General features: G+C 42.8%; 1 protein-coding gene across 1 annotated transcript in view; it reads left to right on the top strand.

Moving 5' to 3' along the window:
* The window catches only part of LOC132820734 (organic solute transporter subunit alpha-like), a 50,266-nt gene that overhangs the window by 17,803 nt on the left and 12,875 nt on the right, over window positions 1-19,588 (top strand). The window contains exons 2-5 of the mRNA XM_060833004.1: window positions 3,919-4,073; window positions 8,232-8,305; window positions 9,667-9,825; window positions 16,284-16,395. Of these exons, the coding sequence (XP_060688987.1) occupies window positions 3,919-4,073; window positions 8,232-8,305; window positions 9,667-9,825; window positions 16,284-16,395 (500 nt within the window). The remainder of the gene's footprint in view (window positions 1-3,918; window positions 4,074-8,231; window positions 8,306-9,666; window positions 9,826-16,283; window positions 16,396-19,588) is intronic.

Genomic DNA, 19,588 nt, shown 5'->3' with positions numbered 1-19,588 from the left:
AGTCATTTCTCTCTGCTCATTTCTCATCTTTATTCAAGGGTTACCTCTCCTTCTTTTCACTGTCCCTGTGGTCTAGATTCTGCATCCTGAATTCAGCTGGTTGGGCTGGGCAAAATTAGGACTTTCTGCTTTGAGGCCTTCCAACATACAAGGGGGATTCAATGACATGCACCATATCAGAAGCTGTGGGCGGTATAGCATGGCACAGGAAAACAACATTATTTTTGTCATAGAATGAGTACAATGTGGAAACAGGCCATTTGGCCCAATGACTCCACACCGACCCTCTTAAGAACCCACCCACACCCATTCCCCCACCCTGTTGCTTTACATTTCCCCTGACTAATACTGGAAGCAAATAGCAGTACTGTGGTGTTAAAACATTTTGAATAGCCATTTCAGTAAAATTGGAGTATAGAAAATGGACTAGGTAAAAACAAGGACTGGAAACCAGAGTCTAGATTAGAGTGGTGCTGGAAAAGCACAGCAGGTCAGGCAGCATCCGAGGAGCAGGAAGCTTTTGCCCGAAACGTCAATTTTCCTACTCCTTGAATGCTGCTTGACCTGCTGTGCTTTTCCAGCACCACTCTAATCTAGTATATAACACAGAACTTGACTTACATCAACATTTTTACTATTATAGATGTTAATATAGCATATTCAGTCATGTAAGAATTAGAATGCAGCAGAGAATCTTTCTGTTAAAAGCTCTGAAATATTTGATTACGGAGCGGCTAGGGGAGAGTTTCAGAGTAAAGAAGGTAACAAGTATCCTGAGTTGGACCTTGGTTAAGACTGAGCAGTGTTATGTAACAAACTCACTAGCATTGTTAAGTTGGCCACCATAAGAAATTCAAATCTGCAAGACAGTGGATGTAAGGAATTAGAAGTCAGCATGACTTAGCCTGGAGTTAAAGTCTGTATGTAGCTAAAAGAATTGGAATTTAATTTGGAGTGGGGGAGGGCAGGAAGGCGGTTGCTTCCCTCAGGATTCCCTAAGGTTTCACCGACTCACAACAGCGCAGAACATTAATCACGGGATATTGGTCCTTATTTGGAAATGTACATTCCAGTTTACAAGTTACATTGTATCTTTGTTTTTTTTCCCACAGCGGTAAAAGTCTTTCCAAACACCTTTTCTTCCCTCACTGGTCCTTCTACAAGCACAGGAATTTTCCCAGCAATTCTATTCTCATTTGTTTTTGATATACAAACGCCTTTTCCCCAACTGCTCATGGTACACCACAAGTTTGCCAAAACCATACATGTTTGTTTTTACAAATGAATACAGTTGGATTGGTTGTATTCCATCTGAAGCTTATTTTTAACATGTCAGCATTTTATCAAATATTTCCTCTTGAGCTGGAAGTGCACTTTTAAAACTTTTACAAGGTGTGGGCATCTCTGGCTAGCCAGAGTTTACTTTCCATCCTTAATTACCCTTGAGAAGATGGTGGTGAGCTGCCTTCTCGAACCATTGTTCTGTTTACTTTATAACTTCACTATTTGTTGATGAGCATTTCTACACATCAGGTGCCTTAGTCAGATTTGAACCCATGCCCTCAAAGCTGTTCCCAACGCATCTTAAAATCCACACTCAATGCTACATGCTGCCCCAAGCAGAGTCTAAATGTCTCTCTCCATCAGTACCACCTCATGTTTTCTCAAATCTTTCTTAGTTCTCTTTCATTTTTTTGTCTCAATCAACATTTGAACAAGAAACTTTTCCTTTCAGGTGTTAAGGAACACAAGCTCCAAAAACGCACAGGTACCAATGCCCCTCTGGATTCTCCCTTCCCTTAATCTTACCTCATACCATTGTATTCATTCTCCCTATGAACAGTCTGAATCCTCTCTGCTTCAACCTGCAGTGTCTCCATCCACCACCACCCTCCTTCTGGCTGAGCTTGTTCTCACTTTGAATAACTTCTCCTTTAATTTGTCTCACTTTTTCCAAGTGAAAGGTATGTCAATGTGTATCTGCAAGATTGCCAGCTATGCCTCTGTAGTTAGATATGTGGAACATTCCTTGTTCCAATCCTACTTGGGGCAGGGGGTTGAGTCCATAATTCTCTTGGATACAATGATGTCATTGGTGCTTCCTGCTGTTGATTGTAATTGGAAAAATTAATCAGTTTTGTTTCTGATTTCCATCTTTCTCTCACCTTCACCTCATCCATCTCTGACTCTCCCTTTTGACTTCTCTGTTTCCATTTCTAGGTAAGCTGTCCCCTGATACCCATTAGAACCTACCAACTTTCATATTTACCACAAATACCTTGATTCACAAATACCTGCTCCATCACTTCTAACACTTCACACCCCACCTTTGTACCTTCCCATGCAATCAGAAAGTGTAACACTTGCCCTTCCACCTGTCCCTTTACACTGTCCAGGGCCCCTTCCAGGTGAAGCAGCTTTTTACCTGGACTTTTTCAATCTTATTTGTGGTGATTGTAATGAGGTCAGCCAGGTGGACCTCTTAAATATAAGTTCCCTGATTGTGGCTATTATCTGGTCCAATCTGAAAACCCTGGCTGCCAGATATAAACAGGAGTGCCAGAGGTTCTGTTCACTCTGACAGCTTGCTGTGTGGAGGCTGGACCAGTGTCAGGTACTATGCACATGTAAATAAAGGGTGACTTGGTGAGGGGATACTGGACTCTGTGGAGCTTTTTGATTATTTACTGTAATCACTGCTCACAATGTAGTTTCTTTTTGCATTGGCGAGACCAAATGTAGATTCTGTAACTGCTTTGCAATACATCTCCACTTTTGTCCATAGGACTTCCAGTTCAGACCTTACAATACCTTACCATTTCAATAAACCATCTTTCTGTCATGGTAACATTTCTGTCTTAGGTCTGCTGCAGTGTTCCAATGAAGCTTATTGGAGGAACAATATCCCGTTTTCTGTTTAAGCAGTTTACAGCCTCTAGAACTTAACATTAAATTCAACAGCTTGATGACATGATCTTTGACGATAACCTACCAAGACTCTCAGCTCTGTCTTGTTTGTCATTTGATTGTTACTGTTACTTGGCTGATTTTTCACCATTTTATACTTGACATGTTCTGAAAAATAGTCTTAGTAGACTTAAAACATTAAATCTATTTCTCTCTCCACTGATACTGCCAGACCTACTGAGTTTCTCCAGCATTATCTGTCTTCATTCGCCCAGAACAATGGCCTGGGCCTAAGGATTACAAGTCCTACAATCATCAGGATAATTTGCAAGAAATGCCAAAGGGAAAACAACATTTATACTGCTTGAGAGGCAACAATTGGGTTGATTTGTTGGCAAGCAGATGATCATGGGCAGGGATGTTGTTAAGGAGAGCTAATGATGTCTGTCATTAACTTCCAAGCTCTGTGTAATGCGGGCCCTGTGTATTACTACATGTAGATTCTATCACACATAGGTGCACCACACTGTGAATCCAACTGACAATCCTAAATTGGTTGTAGATGTAATACTTCACCCATTCAGGATTATTTAGCAAATGCTGTCCAATAGCAGATTACATCTAATATTGAATATTGTACTGTGAGATTTTCAAGAGTGGCTGATGGTTGTAGTTATACTTCACTTAATGTGTATAACCTAAGAGATCTGCTGTTTGATATGATTCACCATTTGAAATTGACAAATATGGTATATGAGTTTCAGTGTTGTTGTGATGCTAGGTATATAGGACATCAGTTCCAAATACTTGTGTAATATGTAAAAGTTATAGTATGGAAGTTTAAAAACATCACTGTCTGTTTATAAAATTAAAGTTAATTGTTCAGCTCCTAACCCACTACTAAGAATTTATTCAAATATACATATACATAATATATATTACTAATATATTTAGAGAAACGTTATCAATGAAAACAGTTCGTTTCCATAATGGTTTTGTTTCTTTCCACAGATTTGAGTGTGTCTTCTATCATTCTGTATAGTGTACTCACTCTAATGACTTTAGTTGCAAATCTTGTGTATTTTGAGGAAGTTATCTACCTGTTAAGAAACGTTCCTGCCACAAACCGGAGAACAACTATAATGTGGGTCAGTGGAGTTTCATCTGTGAGTACACTTTCAAACATCTAATTGAAAAACTCATACATTTCTTACTTTTGAAGAGTGACTGATTTTAAAGACAAAATTCTGATGATTGGAGTCATACCTGGCACATAGGAAGATGGTTGTGTTTTAGAAAGGCAGTCATCTCAGCTCCAGGACACCTCTGCTAGATAGTATCCTTGTGCTTTAAGTGCTTTATCAATTACCTTTTCTCTATCAGAACTGCATGATGTTCAGCACCATTCACTACTCCTGAGATACAGGAGTCCATGTTCATTTGCAGCTAGACAATTTACAGGTTTGGGCTGATAGTAGTAAATAAATTTATGTCAGTTAATGACATCTCTAACAAGAGAGAATCTATTTTTTGCCTTTTAATGTTCAATTGCATTACCATCACTGAAACCCCACTGTCAACATCCTGGGGGGTTACCATTGACTAGAAATCATTCAGGACCAAGCAGCCTGATTGATTGGCACCACATCCACAAATATTCAGTCATTGATGCTCAGTGGCAGCAACTACAAGATGGACTGCAGAAATTGACAAATCATCCTGAGACAGCACTTTCCAAAGCCACACCGATTTCCATTTAGAAGGACAAGGACAGCAACCACACAGGAATTTCAAGCTACCCCTCCAAGCCACTCACCATTCTGACTTGGAAATAAATACACTTTTCCATTTTTCTGCATTTCTTGAATTTCCCGCAAGGGATTTCAAATTGAAAAATCACTTGCTCACATAAATTATGAGCAACTTGGCATAATTTGGAGATCTGTTTGGAAAACAGTGAACCAAAAATTGAGGAATACCAGCATTGCCTGAAACTCCATCCTCTCCTAACTTATTTTATCAAAATATTGTAGTGAAGTAAAGAATAGAGAAATATATGTTGGTATTCCTTGATGTTGTAAGCTCTGGTGATTGAGCAATATAATATTTTAATTAACAATGCAAATGGAAGGTGCTGACAAAGAATTTTAAAATATCTGATTGGTCACAAAATCCCTAAAGTAAAAGTAAGTATACGAGCTACTTATCTAAAATGTGATAAAACAGTCAAAATCAATCTGCTTTACCCATCATTAGCCATATCCTTATCCACAAAAAATGATTCAAGAATAAATTATGCACAGATACTTTGAAAATGCTGGAAATACTCATTTGTGGAGAGAGAAGCAAAGTTAACATTTCAGCTCTTGGATTAGAACCAAAGGTCCGGCTCTGTCTTCCGGCTGTGGTGAAACATTGGGAAAATATGGCGAAAAAAGGGGAAAAAGAAAGAAATGTCAAAAGTTGAGAAAGGGATTACGGATTTTCTCTTTAAGCTTTAAATGGTGAGTTCAGATTCTCACTACTAAGCAGCAACTAACTAATTCCCATGCACTTGCAACTCATTATTAACCTAACTCACCTTATTTATAAGCCACATTTTATTCTCCTTTCACTCCCCAAAAACTAGATAGTGCAGATTCCCAACATTAAATACAACATCAGCACCAGGCAGCTGCAGTTCTCCAGTTCCTTGTTCTTGCCTCCACCCAACTCTGCCTTAACCACATTGACTGTGGATGCTCAGCCACTTTCACCCCCACTGATGCCACTCACCTGAACACCGCCGACAGAATCGCTGATGACACGCACCCCCCCCCCCCCCCCCCGTGCCCCCGTGGATCCCACAGTCACCACCTCCGACCCCCGATGCTCCAGGTGAGCATCACATCTGTTAGTGATGTCACCCCTAGTCCCTCCACTATCACGCCCACTCCAGTTACAGGCTCCACTCCCACTCTAGGTCCAAGCTCCCAGCCCTGCTGAGTTTTCACCATCCCCCAAGACCTCCCCCTCACTGAGGACGAATGATCAGTCCTCATCAATGGATTTACCTTTATCCCCCTCCGCTCCCGGATCAACAAATTCAGCACACATTGTGACGTCGAACACTTCTTCCACTGCCTCTGCTTCCAAGCTTACTTTTTCAATCAAAATTCCCACCCACCTTCACCTGCCTCCAACACGCCCCATCTCCCAGACACCCTGCGTCAGTCTGTTACCCACTCTCGACCTTATTATTTCCAACTTCCGCTGCAACACTGACCACCTCAACCTATCCACCCCCCTCCTCCACTCCAACCACTCATAATCACAAAACACAGCCTTCCACTCCCTCCTCTCCAACCCCAGCCTCACTATCAAACCAGTGGACAAAGAGGGTGCAATGGGAGTTTGGTGCACTGACCTCTATACCGCTGAAACCAGGTGCCAACTGGAAGACACCTCCTCCTACCGTCCCCTTGATCATAACCTCACCTCCCATCACCAAACCATCATCTCCTAGATGTACACAACTTCATCACCTCAGGGGATCTCCCACCCACAGCTTCCAACCTCATTTTTCGGGAACCCAACATCACCCAGTTCTACCTCCTATGCAAGATCCACAAGTCTGACTAACCCATCTGGCCCATCACCTCAGTCTGCTCCTGCCCCACCAAACTCTTCTCCACATACCTTGCTGCTGTCATATCCCCCTGTACAGGAACTCTTCACATACATTCAGAACAGTACCCACACCCTCCACCTCCTCCAAGACATCCATTTTCCTGGCCTCCAACGCCTCATCTTCACCATGGACATCCAGTACCTGTACACCTCCATCTGCCATGACCAAGGCCTCCAAACCCTCAATTTTTCCTCTCCCAACATCACAACCAGTACTCTTCCACTGACATTCTCATTCGTTTGACTGAACTGGTCATCACCCTCAATAATTTCTCTTTTGAATCCTCTCACTTCCTCCAGACGAAAGGGGTAGCCATGGGCATGCGCATGGGCCCCAACTATGTCTGTCTCTTTGTCGTTACGTGGAGCAGCCCATCTTCCGCAGTTGTACCGGCACCACTCTCCTCCTCTTCCTCTACTACATTGATGACTGCATCGGCACCACGTCATGCTCCCATGAGGGGTTTGAACAGTTCATCAACTTCACTAACACATTCCACCCCAACCTAAAATTCACCTGGACCATCTCAGACATCTCCCTCCCCTTCCTGGATCTCTCCATCTCCATCTCCATCTCCATCAACAGTGACCAACTCAACATTGACATTTTCTACAAACCCACCGACTCACACAGCTACCTGCACTACAACTCCTTCCACCCTGCCTCCTGTAAAAATGCTATCCCGTATTCTCAATTCCTCCACCTCCACTGCATCTGCTCCCAGGAGCACCAGTTTCACCACAGAACACACCAGATGGTCTCTTTCTTTAAAGACCACAGTTGCCCCGCCACGTGGTTGATCATGCCCTCCAGCACATCTTATCCACTTCCCACATCTCTGCTCTCGAACCCCACCCTCCAATTGCAACAAGGGCAGAACCCCCCCCCACCTTGTCCTCACCTTCCACCCCACCAATCACTGTGTACATCGCATCATCTTCCGCCATTTCCGCCATCCACATATGTCATTTACTGTATCCATTGCTCCTGATGCAGTCCCCTTGACATAGTGGAGACAGGATGTCTACTCGTAGAGTGCTTCAGAGAACATCTGTGGGACACCCGCACCAACCAACACCAACGCCCCATGGCTGAACACTTCAACTCACCCTTCCACTCTGCCAAGGACATGCAGGTTCTGGGCCTCCTCCATTGCCACTCCCTAACCACCTGATGCCTGGCAGAAGAATGCCTCATCTTCCGCCTTGGGACCCTCCAACCCCATGGCATCAACGTGGATTTCACCAGTTTCCTCAATTCTCCTCCCCCCACCTTATCCCAGATCCGATCTTCCAACTTGGCACCGCCCTCATGACCTGTCCTACCTCTCCATTTTCCTTGCCTCTTATCCACTCCACCCTCCTTTCTGACCTATCACCATTACCCGACCTCCATCTACCTATCGCACTCTCAGCTACCTTACCCCAGCACCCCACCCCCACCCCACTTATCTCACCACCCCCTCAGCTCACACAGCCTCATCCCTGATGAAGGGCTTTTGCTCAAAACGTTGACTGTCCTGCTCCTAGGATGCTGCCTGACCTGCTGTGCTTTTCCAGCACCACACTCTCGACTCTAATCTCCAGCATCTGCAGTTATCACTTTCACCTACATCTGTTCCAATGTCTTATGGTCATTTATATTTTCATTTCAGGTGGTGGCAACTACATCTTGTGTCGGGATGTTCATTCCTCTGGCATCAATGATCACAGATTTAACGACAGTAGTGTATGTATTTCTATTGAGTTTTCTATTGTACCAAGTATGCAGTGCTTTTCAATTGTCTTCATTAAATTCTGGAAAGTAAAAATGCCTTAAAATTACATTCTGTCTAGACCAAGAATCAAGAGTCCTTCAATCAAATCTCTTCTCTTTTGTTCAAAAATAAATTGCTTACATGGTTTATGGAGATGGAATGGAATAAACTGTGCTGTCTCTGATAAGAGTTTTAAACTATAAGATAGTAACTATAGAAGATAGAGCTCACAAAAGAAAGTGCAGCTGTCTCCCTTTACAACATCTAATATGAAATAAGAATGCAGATGAACGCAACTGCCCTTTCTATAATTTCTTCTCTGTGAGGTAATTAAGAATAATTGATTCATTTAGAAACATGACTGGTAGAATGTAGCTTTAAAGGTATTTTTAATCTGTAATGGGTGATTTCAGAATTTTAAACTAGTTAGAATTTATGCTATGATAATGGAAATTTCCCACAAACTATCTCTTGGTCAAAGTGCACAATGTTGTGATCACAGGAAATATGAATTGGAGCTGAGGTAACCATACTGCAGGCCTGATCCTATTGAGCCATAGCAAGCGTGCATATTTATTTGTATGATCATAGCATTAACCCCAAGTGACAACATTTGAATTATTTTCTAGCATTCCTGGCAAAGCACTTACTTCAATCAATTTGTTCTCTCTTCCTGGCTCTCTGCCTGTAAGCAGAGAACTAACTTGTAGACACATGTTGTGGTTAAGAATTGTGTAATAGTAAACTGGTGATGAATGTCTTTCCAAATTCCATTCTAAGTTGATGGTAATAATTTATTTTACATGGCGAATCCTGAAAATAAAATGGATGAGATTGACAATTTAATAATGTTCAGAAATTACGGATGAAAATTTATATCCTGTTACTTTGTAGCTATGCACCATTATGCCTACTTTATCCGATTTGGGATTTTTTTGACAAAGTAACTCAGAAATTTCTTGACGAGTCAACTTTGTAGTCTCGGTTGAGTGTAACTAATTTTTATCTCAGAGCAATGATAAGAGAGAAACCTCACACAGCATTCACAATCCAATGTAACAACTTATCAGTGGGACAAACTTCACAGAGAAAATTTTGTTTTTTAAATTAGCAGTTACCAAGTTTCTTTCAACTGGAAAACTTTCCAGCATGAAACCTAGCAGGAGACCAGCAGGAAACTCCAAGAGAAATAATGTAAATACATGGCCATGGTAGCTGAGAAATATTTTAAAGCATTCAGGATAAAGCAACAACTAGCAAGAATACAAAGTTCATATACATGAACTATATTTTATAGAATGAATTTCTTGGAACATTTTTATCATTTCTATAGGTATTTTGCAATAGCATTTCACAAGTTCCAAGAGATGATGATAGAAGAATTTGGTGGAGATGAGGCCTTTTTGAAACGATTTGAAAATACACCAATGACGTTTAGTACAGGACCCTGCTGTTGTTGCTGTCCATGTTTACCAACTGCAAAGACTTCAAGGTGAGGTAAATATAATTTGCAAAAATGTTTATGGAACTGTCACCTGTCATTTCTGTAATTGGCACATGTTGTTTATCTGAGTTGTAGAAGTTAAAGTTAATAAGTGGTTTGAGTGAAATCCTTGATCAGTTTAACAAGGAGTCTGGATGATATTCCATAGAATTATAGAGTTATACAGTAATGAAAACAACCCTTTGGTCCAACTTGTCCATGCTGACCAAGTTTCCCAAACTAAACTGGTCACATTTGCTTGCCTGTATCCCTCTAGAGTCAGAGGGATTCTCTTTGTTAACTGAGGGTTTTCATTGAAGTAGGTTGTGTAATGTCAATCCAAACCCTTGTAGGCCAGAAAAACAAAATAATGATAAATTTCCATGTCTGGAATGGAACATGGAAACAGGAGTAAGCTACTCAATCCCACAATCAATTTAATTAGATCAGAATTAATATGTATTGCATGACTATTTACAACTTTCCCATCCCACAACCCGTGGATTTCATTTCTTTTAACATTCTTATCTAACAAAAATCTATCAATCCTAATTATGAAATTTTCAATTACCCTAACTTCACCGGAAAACTTACAAATTACTCTTCTCTTTTTTTGTAAATGTGGATATAACACTGATGTAGTGAGACACTCTTGTATTACTAGGGATGAAGACATATTAGGGATTTGTAAATGAAATACTTACCATTCTTCTCAGCTATAATATACATGACCTTGAAATATTTTATGTTGACAGAGCAAAAATTGAAAAGGTCTTCCAGACCCCAAGTTCTATTTTACGTCTCTTTTAGCTGTATTCTCAGATGCAGTTTTAAAAGCATATTTGTTCATTTTAATTTGCAGCTGTGAGAGTCATAGAGTCACAGAGCCATAGAGTTATACAGCACAGAAACGGATCTAATTTGTCCATGTCAATTAGAAATACTAAACTGATCTAATTCCATTTGCCAACATTTGGCCCAACATCCTCTAAACCTTTCCAATTGCAAGTATCCATCCAGATGCCTTTAAAATGTTGTAAGTGTAACTGCTTCCACCTTGGGCAGCTTGTTCCATACACACAACACCATCTGTGTGAAAATGTTGCCCCTTAGGTCCCTTTTAAATCTTTCCCCTCTCACTTTAAACCTAACCTGGGAAAAAGGCCATGGCTATTCACCCTCTCCATGCCGTTTGTGATTTTATAAACTTCTTTATGAGGTCATCCCTCAGCCTCTGACACTCCAAGGAAAAAAGCCCCAACTATTCAGCCTCTCCCTATAGCTCAAACCCTCCAATTCCAGCAACATCCTTATAAATCCTTTCTGAACCCTTTCAAGTTTAACAACAGCTTTCCCACAGCAGGGAGATCAGATTTGATGCAATATTCCAGAAATGGTCTAACCATTGTCCTGTACACCTGCAACCTCCCAACACCTATAGTCAATGCACTGATCAATGAAGGCTAGTGTACAAAATGCCTTCTTGACTATCCAACCCACCAGTGACTCCACTTCCAAGGAACTATGAACCTACATCTCTAGGTCTCTTTGTCTGGCAAAATTCCCCAGAACCTTACCACTAAGTGTATAAGTCCTGCAGCACCTCAAATTTATCTAAATTAAACTTTACCAGCTACTCCTTAGCCCATTGGCCCACCTGATCAATGTACTCTGAGATAACCTTCATTGTCCACGAAAATCTTTGACATCTTACCAAAGTGATCATATTTCACGTGTAATTGTAAATGGTGAGTATTCATCAAAGGAAAGCATCACATAAAATCCCAATCATATTTGCGCCAGATAGTCTCAGACAATGAACGTTCCAGAAGAGATCACTGATCCATAATCAAGTCAAAATCTTCCTATGTTTTCTTTCCCAGCCCAACCGGGTTTGACTCCAGCCTCGGGTGACTGTCTGTGTGAAGTTTACACATTCTCCCTGTATCTGTGTGGGTTTCTTTCATGTGCTCCAGTTTCCTCCCACAATCCAAAGATGTGCAGGCTAGGTGAATTGGCCATACTAACGTGCCCATGGTGTAGGTAGTTAGTTAGTGGTGAATATAGGGTAAGGGAATGGATCTGGGTGGGTTACTCTTCAGTGGGTCAGTGTGGACCTTTTGGTCTGAAGGGCCTGTTTCCCCATAGTAGGGATTCTAATTCTAATCAGACACTGAGTAAGTTCAGTTCCTGATTTGGACAGGCTCTTCTCATAACAAAAGTAATGGCTGGAACATTATTGGACAGTGGTTCAGTGGCTGGACAGTTGAGAGCAACCTCACCGAGGCAAGATATGGAAGCCCCAACTGTAATTTCCATTCATCAGGCTGTTAATTTACAGTCAGGACTTCTGCCCCTTTAAGGAGGGATTTCTCAGCCTATCAGATTGGTGGTAGCACTGTGAGCAGTGGCTTCTGTTGGAAGAGCAGCAAACCCAAGCCAGGCATCAGGAAGGAATTCAATTTGAGTCAGGTTAGGTTTGCCTAGCTGGGGGGCAGAGAGTCACTTTTGAGATTAGAAAGGACTTCTTTCAGCAGAAATACCCTCTCTCACTGAAGAAGTAGAGCAATTCTTTGTGGTCGAGACTGTGGTGCTGGAAAAGCACATCAGGTCAGGCTGGATCTGAGAAGCAAGAGAATCAATGTTTTGGTCATATGCCCTTCATCAGGAATGAGGCTTGCGACCTGGGGGCTGAGAGATAAATGGGAGTGGGGGGTGGGGCTGGGGGCAGGTAGCTGAGAATGCAATAGGTAGATGAATGTGGGAGAGAAGGTGATAGGTCAGAGAGGAGGGTGGAGTAGATAGATGGAAAGACAATGGATAGGTCAAGAGGGTGGTGCTGAGTTGGAGTCTTGGGAGTGGGATAAGGTGGGGGGGGGTGATGAGGAAACTGGTGAAATCACATTGATCCCATGTGGTTACAGGGACCCAATGCAGAAGATGAGGAGTTCCTCTGCCTGGTGTCGAGTGGTTAGGATTTGGCAATGGAGGAGGCCCAGGACCTGCATATCCTTGGTGGAGTGGGGGGGAGTGTTGAAGTGTTCAGCCATGGGGAGGTGGGGTTGGTTGGTGCAGGCGTCCCAGAGATGTTCTCTGAAATGATCCACAAGAAGGCGTCCTGCCTCCCTGATGTAGAGGAGACCACATCAGGTGCAACAGATACAGTAGACGAATTAATGGAAGTACTGGTAAATTTCTATTGGAGGATCCGTTGGGGCCTTGGACGAAGGTGAGGGAGGAGGTGTGGGTACAGGTTTTGCACTTCCTGCGCAACAGTGGAAGGTGCCAGGAGTGGGGTGAGGGCTGGTGGGAACGCATAGACCTGACAAGGGAGTTGTGAAGGGAATGGTGTCTCTGGAATGCTGATAGGGGTGGGGAGGGAAACATGTCTCTGGTGATGCAGTCCGTTTGTAGGTGGCAGAAGTGACGGAGGATGATGCAATGTATGTGGAAGTTGGTGGGGTGGAAGGTGAGGATTGGGGGGTTCTGTCCTTGTTGCATTGAGAGGGGTGGAGTTCAAGGGAAGAGGCATGGGAAGTGGAGGAGGTACGTTGGAGGGCATCGTTGAACACATCGGGGGGGGGGGGGAAATTGCAGTCTTTGAAGAAGGAGGCCATCTTGGATTTTCTATGATGGAATTGGTCACTCAGGGAACAGATGCGGCGGAGGCATAGGAATTGGGAATAAGGAATTCCATCTCCATTTCTGGCAGCCAATTATCTCTGGACATCTACTACAAACCCACGGACTCCCAGAGATACTTGGGCTACAACTCCTCCCACCCTGTCTCCTGTAAAAACACTATCCCCTATTCCCAATTCCTATGCCTCTGCCACATCTGTTCCTAGGATGACCAATTCCACCATTAGAAAATCCCAGGTAGCCTTCTTCTTGAAAGACCGCAATTTCCCCTCCCACATTGTTGACAATGCCCTCCAGCGCATATCCTCTACTTCACACACTACCACCCTTGAACAACACCCCTCCCAAAGCTAGAAACCCCTGGTCCTCACCTTCTACCCCACCAACCACCGTATACATCGCATCATTCTCCACCACTTCTACCACCTACAAAACAGATCCCACCACTAAGGATATATTTCCCTCCCCATCCCTATTATAGTTCCAGAGAAACCATTCCCTCCGCAACTCCCTTGTCAGATCTATGCCTCCCCACACCAGCCCTCACCCAACTCCCAGCACTTTCCCCTGCCACTGCAGGAAGTGCAAAACCTGCGCCCACACCACTCCACTCACTTCCGTCCAAGCCCCAAAGGATCCTTCCACATCCAACAGAAATTTATCTGTACTTACCTAAATGTCATCTACTGTATCCGTTGCACCTGATGTGGTCTCCTCTACATAGGGAGACAGGATGCCAACTAACAGATCATTTCAGAGAACCATCTCTGGGACACCCGCACCAACCAACCCTACTGCCCCGTGGCTGAACACTTCAACTCCCCCTCCCACTCCACCAAGGATATACAGGTCCTGTGTCTCCTCTATTGCCGAATCCTAACCACCAGAGGGCAGGAGGAAGAATGCCTCATCTTCCACCTTGGGACCTTACAACCACATGGGATTACAGTGGATTTCACCAGTTCCCTCAATTCCCCCCTACCTAATCCCAGTCCCAAGCCTCCAACTCAGCATCACCTTCTTGACCCGTCCATTGTTTTCCCATCTATCTGCTCCAACCTCCTCTTCAACCTATGACCTTCCCCAATTTTCATCTACCTATTGCATTCCCAGATACCTTCACCCCCAGCCCCACCCCTCTCTCATTTACCTGTCAGCTCCCTGGACCATAAGCCTTATTCCTGATGAAGAACTTATGCCAGAAATATCGATTCTCCTGCCCCTTGGATGCTGTCTGACTTGCTGTGCTTCTCCAGTGCCACACTTTTGACTCTGATGTCCAGCACCTGCAGTCCTCACTTTCTCCCAATTTTTTGTGGTGCCCAATTAGGTGGATCCCCATCATCTTAGCCCACAGGATAGTGACCAGATAACTTATTAATGGTGTTGGGAAGTAGTCCTTAAATGTCTTCCCATAATTCTTCATGTAGCCCACAAAATCCTGGCCAAAATTTCATATTAGGAAGTCTCTGATGCACAATAATATAATGTGACAAAGCTGCAAAGATGACTTTTCTAACACAGTATTCATATGGTGAGCTCCTAATCATTGTTGAGTGATCTTTGTTTGGTTCCTAACAGAAAACCAGTTGATTCTAATCCTATACTGTTCATTGGCTCTGTAAGATGGATAGAAGTATATGGGTTAGCATGCCATCATTTCAAAGTAAGAATATTGCTAATGTAATATAAGGTGCCATAGTCCACAAAAGGACCATAGGCAGTTCTTTTCATTAAGGAAAAAGAGACAATTATTATATGAGATGTGCTCAAAGGTAACACGCCCACAAGCCTGGGATAAAATGAGGTACCACAAACAGTGCAGGGACAGAACCGACAGTGTTGGCATTATTCTGTGCATCACTCTAGTCATCTAGCCAAGTAATATAACTGATCTTGATAGTGTATTGATTGTATTATGATACATGAGTGAAGCACAGTGGCACAGTGGTTAGCACTGCTGTCTCACAGCGCCTGAGACCCGGGTTCAATTCCCGACTCAGGCGACTGACTGTGTGGAGTTTGCACGTTCTCCCTGTGTCTGCGTGGGTTTCCTCTGGGTGCTCCGGTTTCCTCCCACAGTCCAAAGATGTGCGGGTCAGGTGAATTGGCCATGCTAAATTGCCCGTAGTGTTAGGTAAGAGGTAAATGTAGGGGTATGGGTGGGTGGCGGGTCGGTGTGGACTTGTTGGGCCGAAGGGCCTGTTTCCACACTGTAAGTAATCTAATTTTAAAAAAAGTCATCTAATTTAATCAAACACCTTGAGCATTTGTAGTAAGGAACTACAATTTATTTAATTTCAAAAGAGCACAAAGGTTTTGTGGCACAGCGATAGTATCCCTACATTCAGGCCAGAAGGTCTGGGCTTTAGTCCTGCCAGCCTCCAAGAGGTGGCAGAACATGCCCCAACAAGTTGATTGAAACAAATATAGGGAGGAACTTATTTCCATGGCCAGTGGGCACCGTGTGAATTTTGTCCAATATTTGTTCCCTAATCAATATCCATACAAAGAAAATTCTGGTTATTGTTACATTCCGGTTTATTGGAGTTTGATTTGCACAAACTGTTGGCAGCATTTCCTACATTCCAAATGTGACTACATTTTTTGAAAGTGCTTAATTTCCAAAGTCATGAAAGATGCTACATAAATTCAAGTCTTTATTTTCCTTCAGGAAATATTACACAAGGTGCTCCATGAAGTGGTTTGAGATAAGTCACTTGTTGGATTACAATGTTGAGTGTAAATGTGAGACGATCTGATGACTTACATATCCATCTAAAGCTGTTGTTTACATGCATTCATGTTTTTAAATTTCCTTTCAGGCGCTTGATGTTCTTACTGAAATTGGGAACATTTCAGCTTGCCTTCTTACGGCCAGTCCTAATGATCTTCACATTAGTCCTTTGGGTTAATGGAACATTCATCCCAGATGACGTATGTTTTTTTTCCCTATTGATTTACTTGTTAATAGATGAAAAGGCTGAATAAAAATTGGTGATCAATTGACAAATTTTATTTACAGATGGCCATTGACACGTTGCATCTTCTGAGCTGCTAATTGAGCAGTAACTTTTATAAAGCTGACAATTGTTAATCAAAGCTGCAATACTCTTTTAAAAATATTCTTCATAATTTTTCAATATCTCTGCAGTATAATATTCAGGGAAGATGGATAATGGTTGTAGAGAATGTTCTGAAAAAAGAATTGTGCTGAAAGAATACTTAGACCTCTAAATAGATCTCCATTTCATTATGTCCCACCATACATTGTTAGCCAGATATTAGCAGTATGTTTCAAAGCTGTTGCCCATATTTGATCAATTACAAATTACTACTGTAACACCAAAATAGCAATATCTAGAGTAGCTCAGCCACCACTATCACCATAACAGGCTGATTGAACTTTTCCATTTCACATTTAATTTTTTTTAAAAATTCACTTGTGGGACTTGTGTGTTGATGGCTGACCAGAATTTATTGCACATCCCTAGTTGCCCTTGAGAACATAGAACATAGAACTGTACAGCACAGGAACGGGAACTTCGGCCCACAATGTTGCGCCGAACATGACACCACGGAACATAGAACAATACAGCACAGTACTGGCTCTTCGGCCTTCAATGTTATGATGACCTTTTATCCTACTCTAAGATAAGAATAACATACTACCACCACTGGAAGTGTATTACACACACCCACGACTCTCTGTGTAAAGAACCTACCTCTGAAATCTCCTCTAAACCTTCCTTCAGTCACCTTAAAATTATGCCCCCTCATGATAGCCATTTCCACCATTGGAAAAAGTCTCTGGCTACCAACTCTATCTCTGCCTCTCATCATCTTGTACACTTCTTTCAAGTCACCTTTCATCCCTCTTCGCTCCAATGAGGAAAGCCCTAGTTCCCTTAACCTTTCTTCATAAAACATGCCCTCCAGTTCAGGCAACATCCTGGTAAAACTCCCCTGCACTCTCTAAAGCTTCCACATCCTTCCTATAATGAAGCGACCAGAACTGAACACAATATTCCAAGTATGGTCTTTATAGAGGACTTTATAGAGCTGCAGCATAACCTCGCGGCTGTTAAACTCAATCACTTAGCTAATGAAAACCAATGCACCGTATGCCTTCTTAACAACCCAGTCAACTTGGGTGGCAGCTTTGAGGGATTTATGGATGTGGAGCCCACACTGCCAAGAATCCTGTCTTTAACCCTGTATTCTGCATTCAAATTTGTCCTTCTAAAATGAATCACTTCACGCTTTTCCAGGTTGAACTCCATCTGCCACTTCTCAGCCCAGCTCTGCATCCTGTCAATGTCCGTTGCAATCTACAACAGCCCTCCACACTATCCACAACTCCACCAACCTTCGTGTCATCAGCAAACTTACTAACCCATACTTCCACTTCCTTATCCAAGTCACTTATAAAAATCACAAAGAGCAGAAGTCCCAAAACTGATCCCTGCAGAACACGACTGGTCACTGAGCTCCAGGCTGAATATTTTCTATCTACTAACACTCTCTGTCTTCTCTGAGGGACCTTGTCTGAAACCTTACTAAAATCTGTGTAGATAACATCCACTGCTGTACCCTTGTCGATCACCTTTGTCACCTCCTTGAAAAATTTGATCAAGTTAGTGAAAGTGGTGTTGAGATGCCTTCTTGACCCATTGCAATCCATTGTAGGTTGACCCACAATATCCTGAGAGGGGGGATTCCAGGATTTTGACCCAGTGATGGTGAATGAACGGTGACATATTTCGAGGTCAGGATTGTGAGAGGCTCAGAGGGAAACTTGCAGGTGCTAGTGTTCCCATGTGTCTGCTGCCCTTTTCACTAGATGAAAGTGATTGTTGGTTTGGAAGATGCTGTCTAAGGATTATTGGTGACTTTCTGCAGTCCCTCTTGTGGATAGTCAATATTGTTGCAACTGAGTGTCCATGGTGGAGGGAGCTTATGAAGGGCTTATGCCCGAAACATTGACTCCCCTGCACCTTGGATGCTGCGTGACCTGCTGTGCTTTTCAGTGCCACACTTTTCAACTCTAGCTCTCCAGCATCTGCATTCTCATTTTTTCTGAGTTGATGGGGTACAAATCTAATGAGCTACTTTGTCAAGTTTTGATGAAACTGCACCGATCCAGGCAAATGAGAAGTATTCCATCACACTACTGATGTGTACCTTGCAGATGGTGACAGGCTTTGTGGAGTTGGGAGTTGAGTTCCTTACTGCAGTATCCCTAACCTCTGACCTGCTCTTGTAATCACTCTGTTCATGCGACAAATTCAGTGGAGTTTCTGGTCAAGGGTAACCAGGATGTTGTTTACGGGGGGAGTCAGTGCTGGTAACACTATTGAATGTCAAGCAATGTTAGTTAGATTGTCTCTCATTGGAGGTGGTCATTGCCTGGCATTTTGTGTAGGATGAATGTTGCCACTGTCAGCCCAAACCTCAACATTGTCCAGATCTTGCTGCATTTGAACATCGACTGTTTCAATATCTGAGGAGTTGGGAATGGTGCTGAACATTGTGCAATCATCGGCAAACATCCCCACTTAGAACTAGAACGTTACAGTGTGGTACAGGCCCATCAGTCCTCGATGTGAAACCAATCTGAAGCCAATCTAACCTACACTTTTCCATTCTCATCCATATGTCTATCCAATGACCATTTAAATGTCCTTAAAGTTGGTGAGTCTGCAACTGTTGCAGGCAGAGCATTCCACACTCCTACTACTCTCTGAATAAAAATATAGTCGACATAAACAGGTGACATTGGAAGCCCATTTCTTTTCCTGTTTTTGAAAGGGCAGGAAGAGGGTACGGATGGTGCCATTTTTACATCAGGACTGGCTTGAAGATGATACCTCCTTCCTCTCATTTGAACTTAAAAATCCATTCTCCAGCCTCCTTGCCCCCTCCTTCCCTCTCAAGCTCCTCAAACCCTGCCTGCTAATGCCTGCTAATGCCTAGGCTGGGTCCACGATCCACTGGGGCTTCCATTCTGCCATTGATGGTAGTCCCAGCATGCTTGGTTATTCTTATACACTTGTGAACAGTTTCCAAATTTTCAACTTGCACAATCTGACCTAAGACACTCCTGTCCATAGTCCAATTCTCAACAAGC

This window comes from Hemiscyllium ocellatum, chromosome 12, assembly GCF_020745735.1.
Source record: "Hemiscyllium ocellatum isolate sHemOce1 chromosome 12, sHemOce1.pat.X.cur, whole genome shotgun sequence".
In the NCBI taxonomy this organism is placed as follows: Eukaryota; Metazoa; Chordata; class Chondrichthyes; order Orectolobiformes; family Hemiscylliidae; genus Hemiscyllium; species Hemiscyllium ocellatum.
The sequence above is the reverse complement of the archived record's forward strand: the minus strand, read 5'-3'. Positions and strand labels throughout refer to the sequence as shown.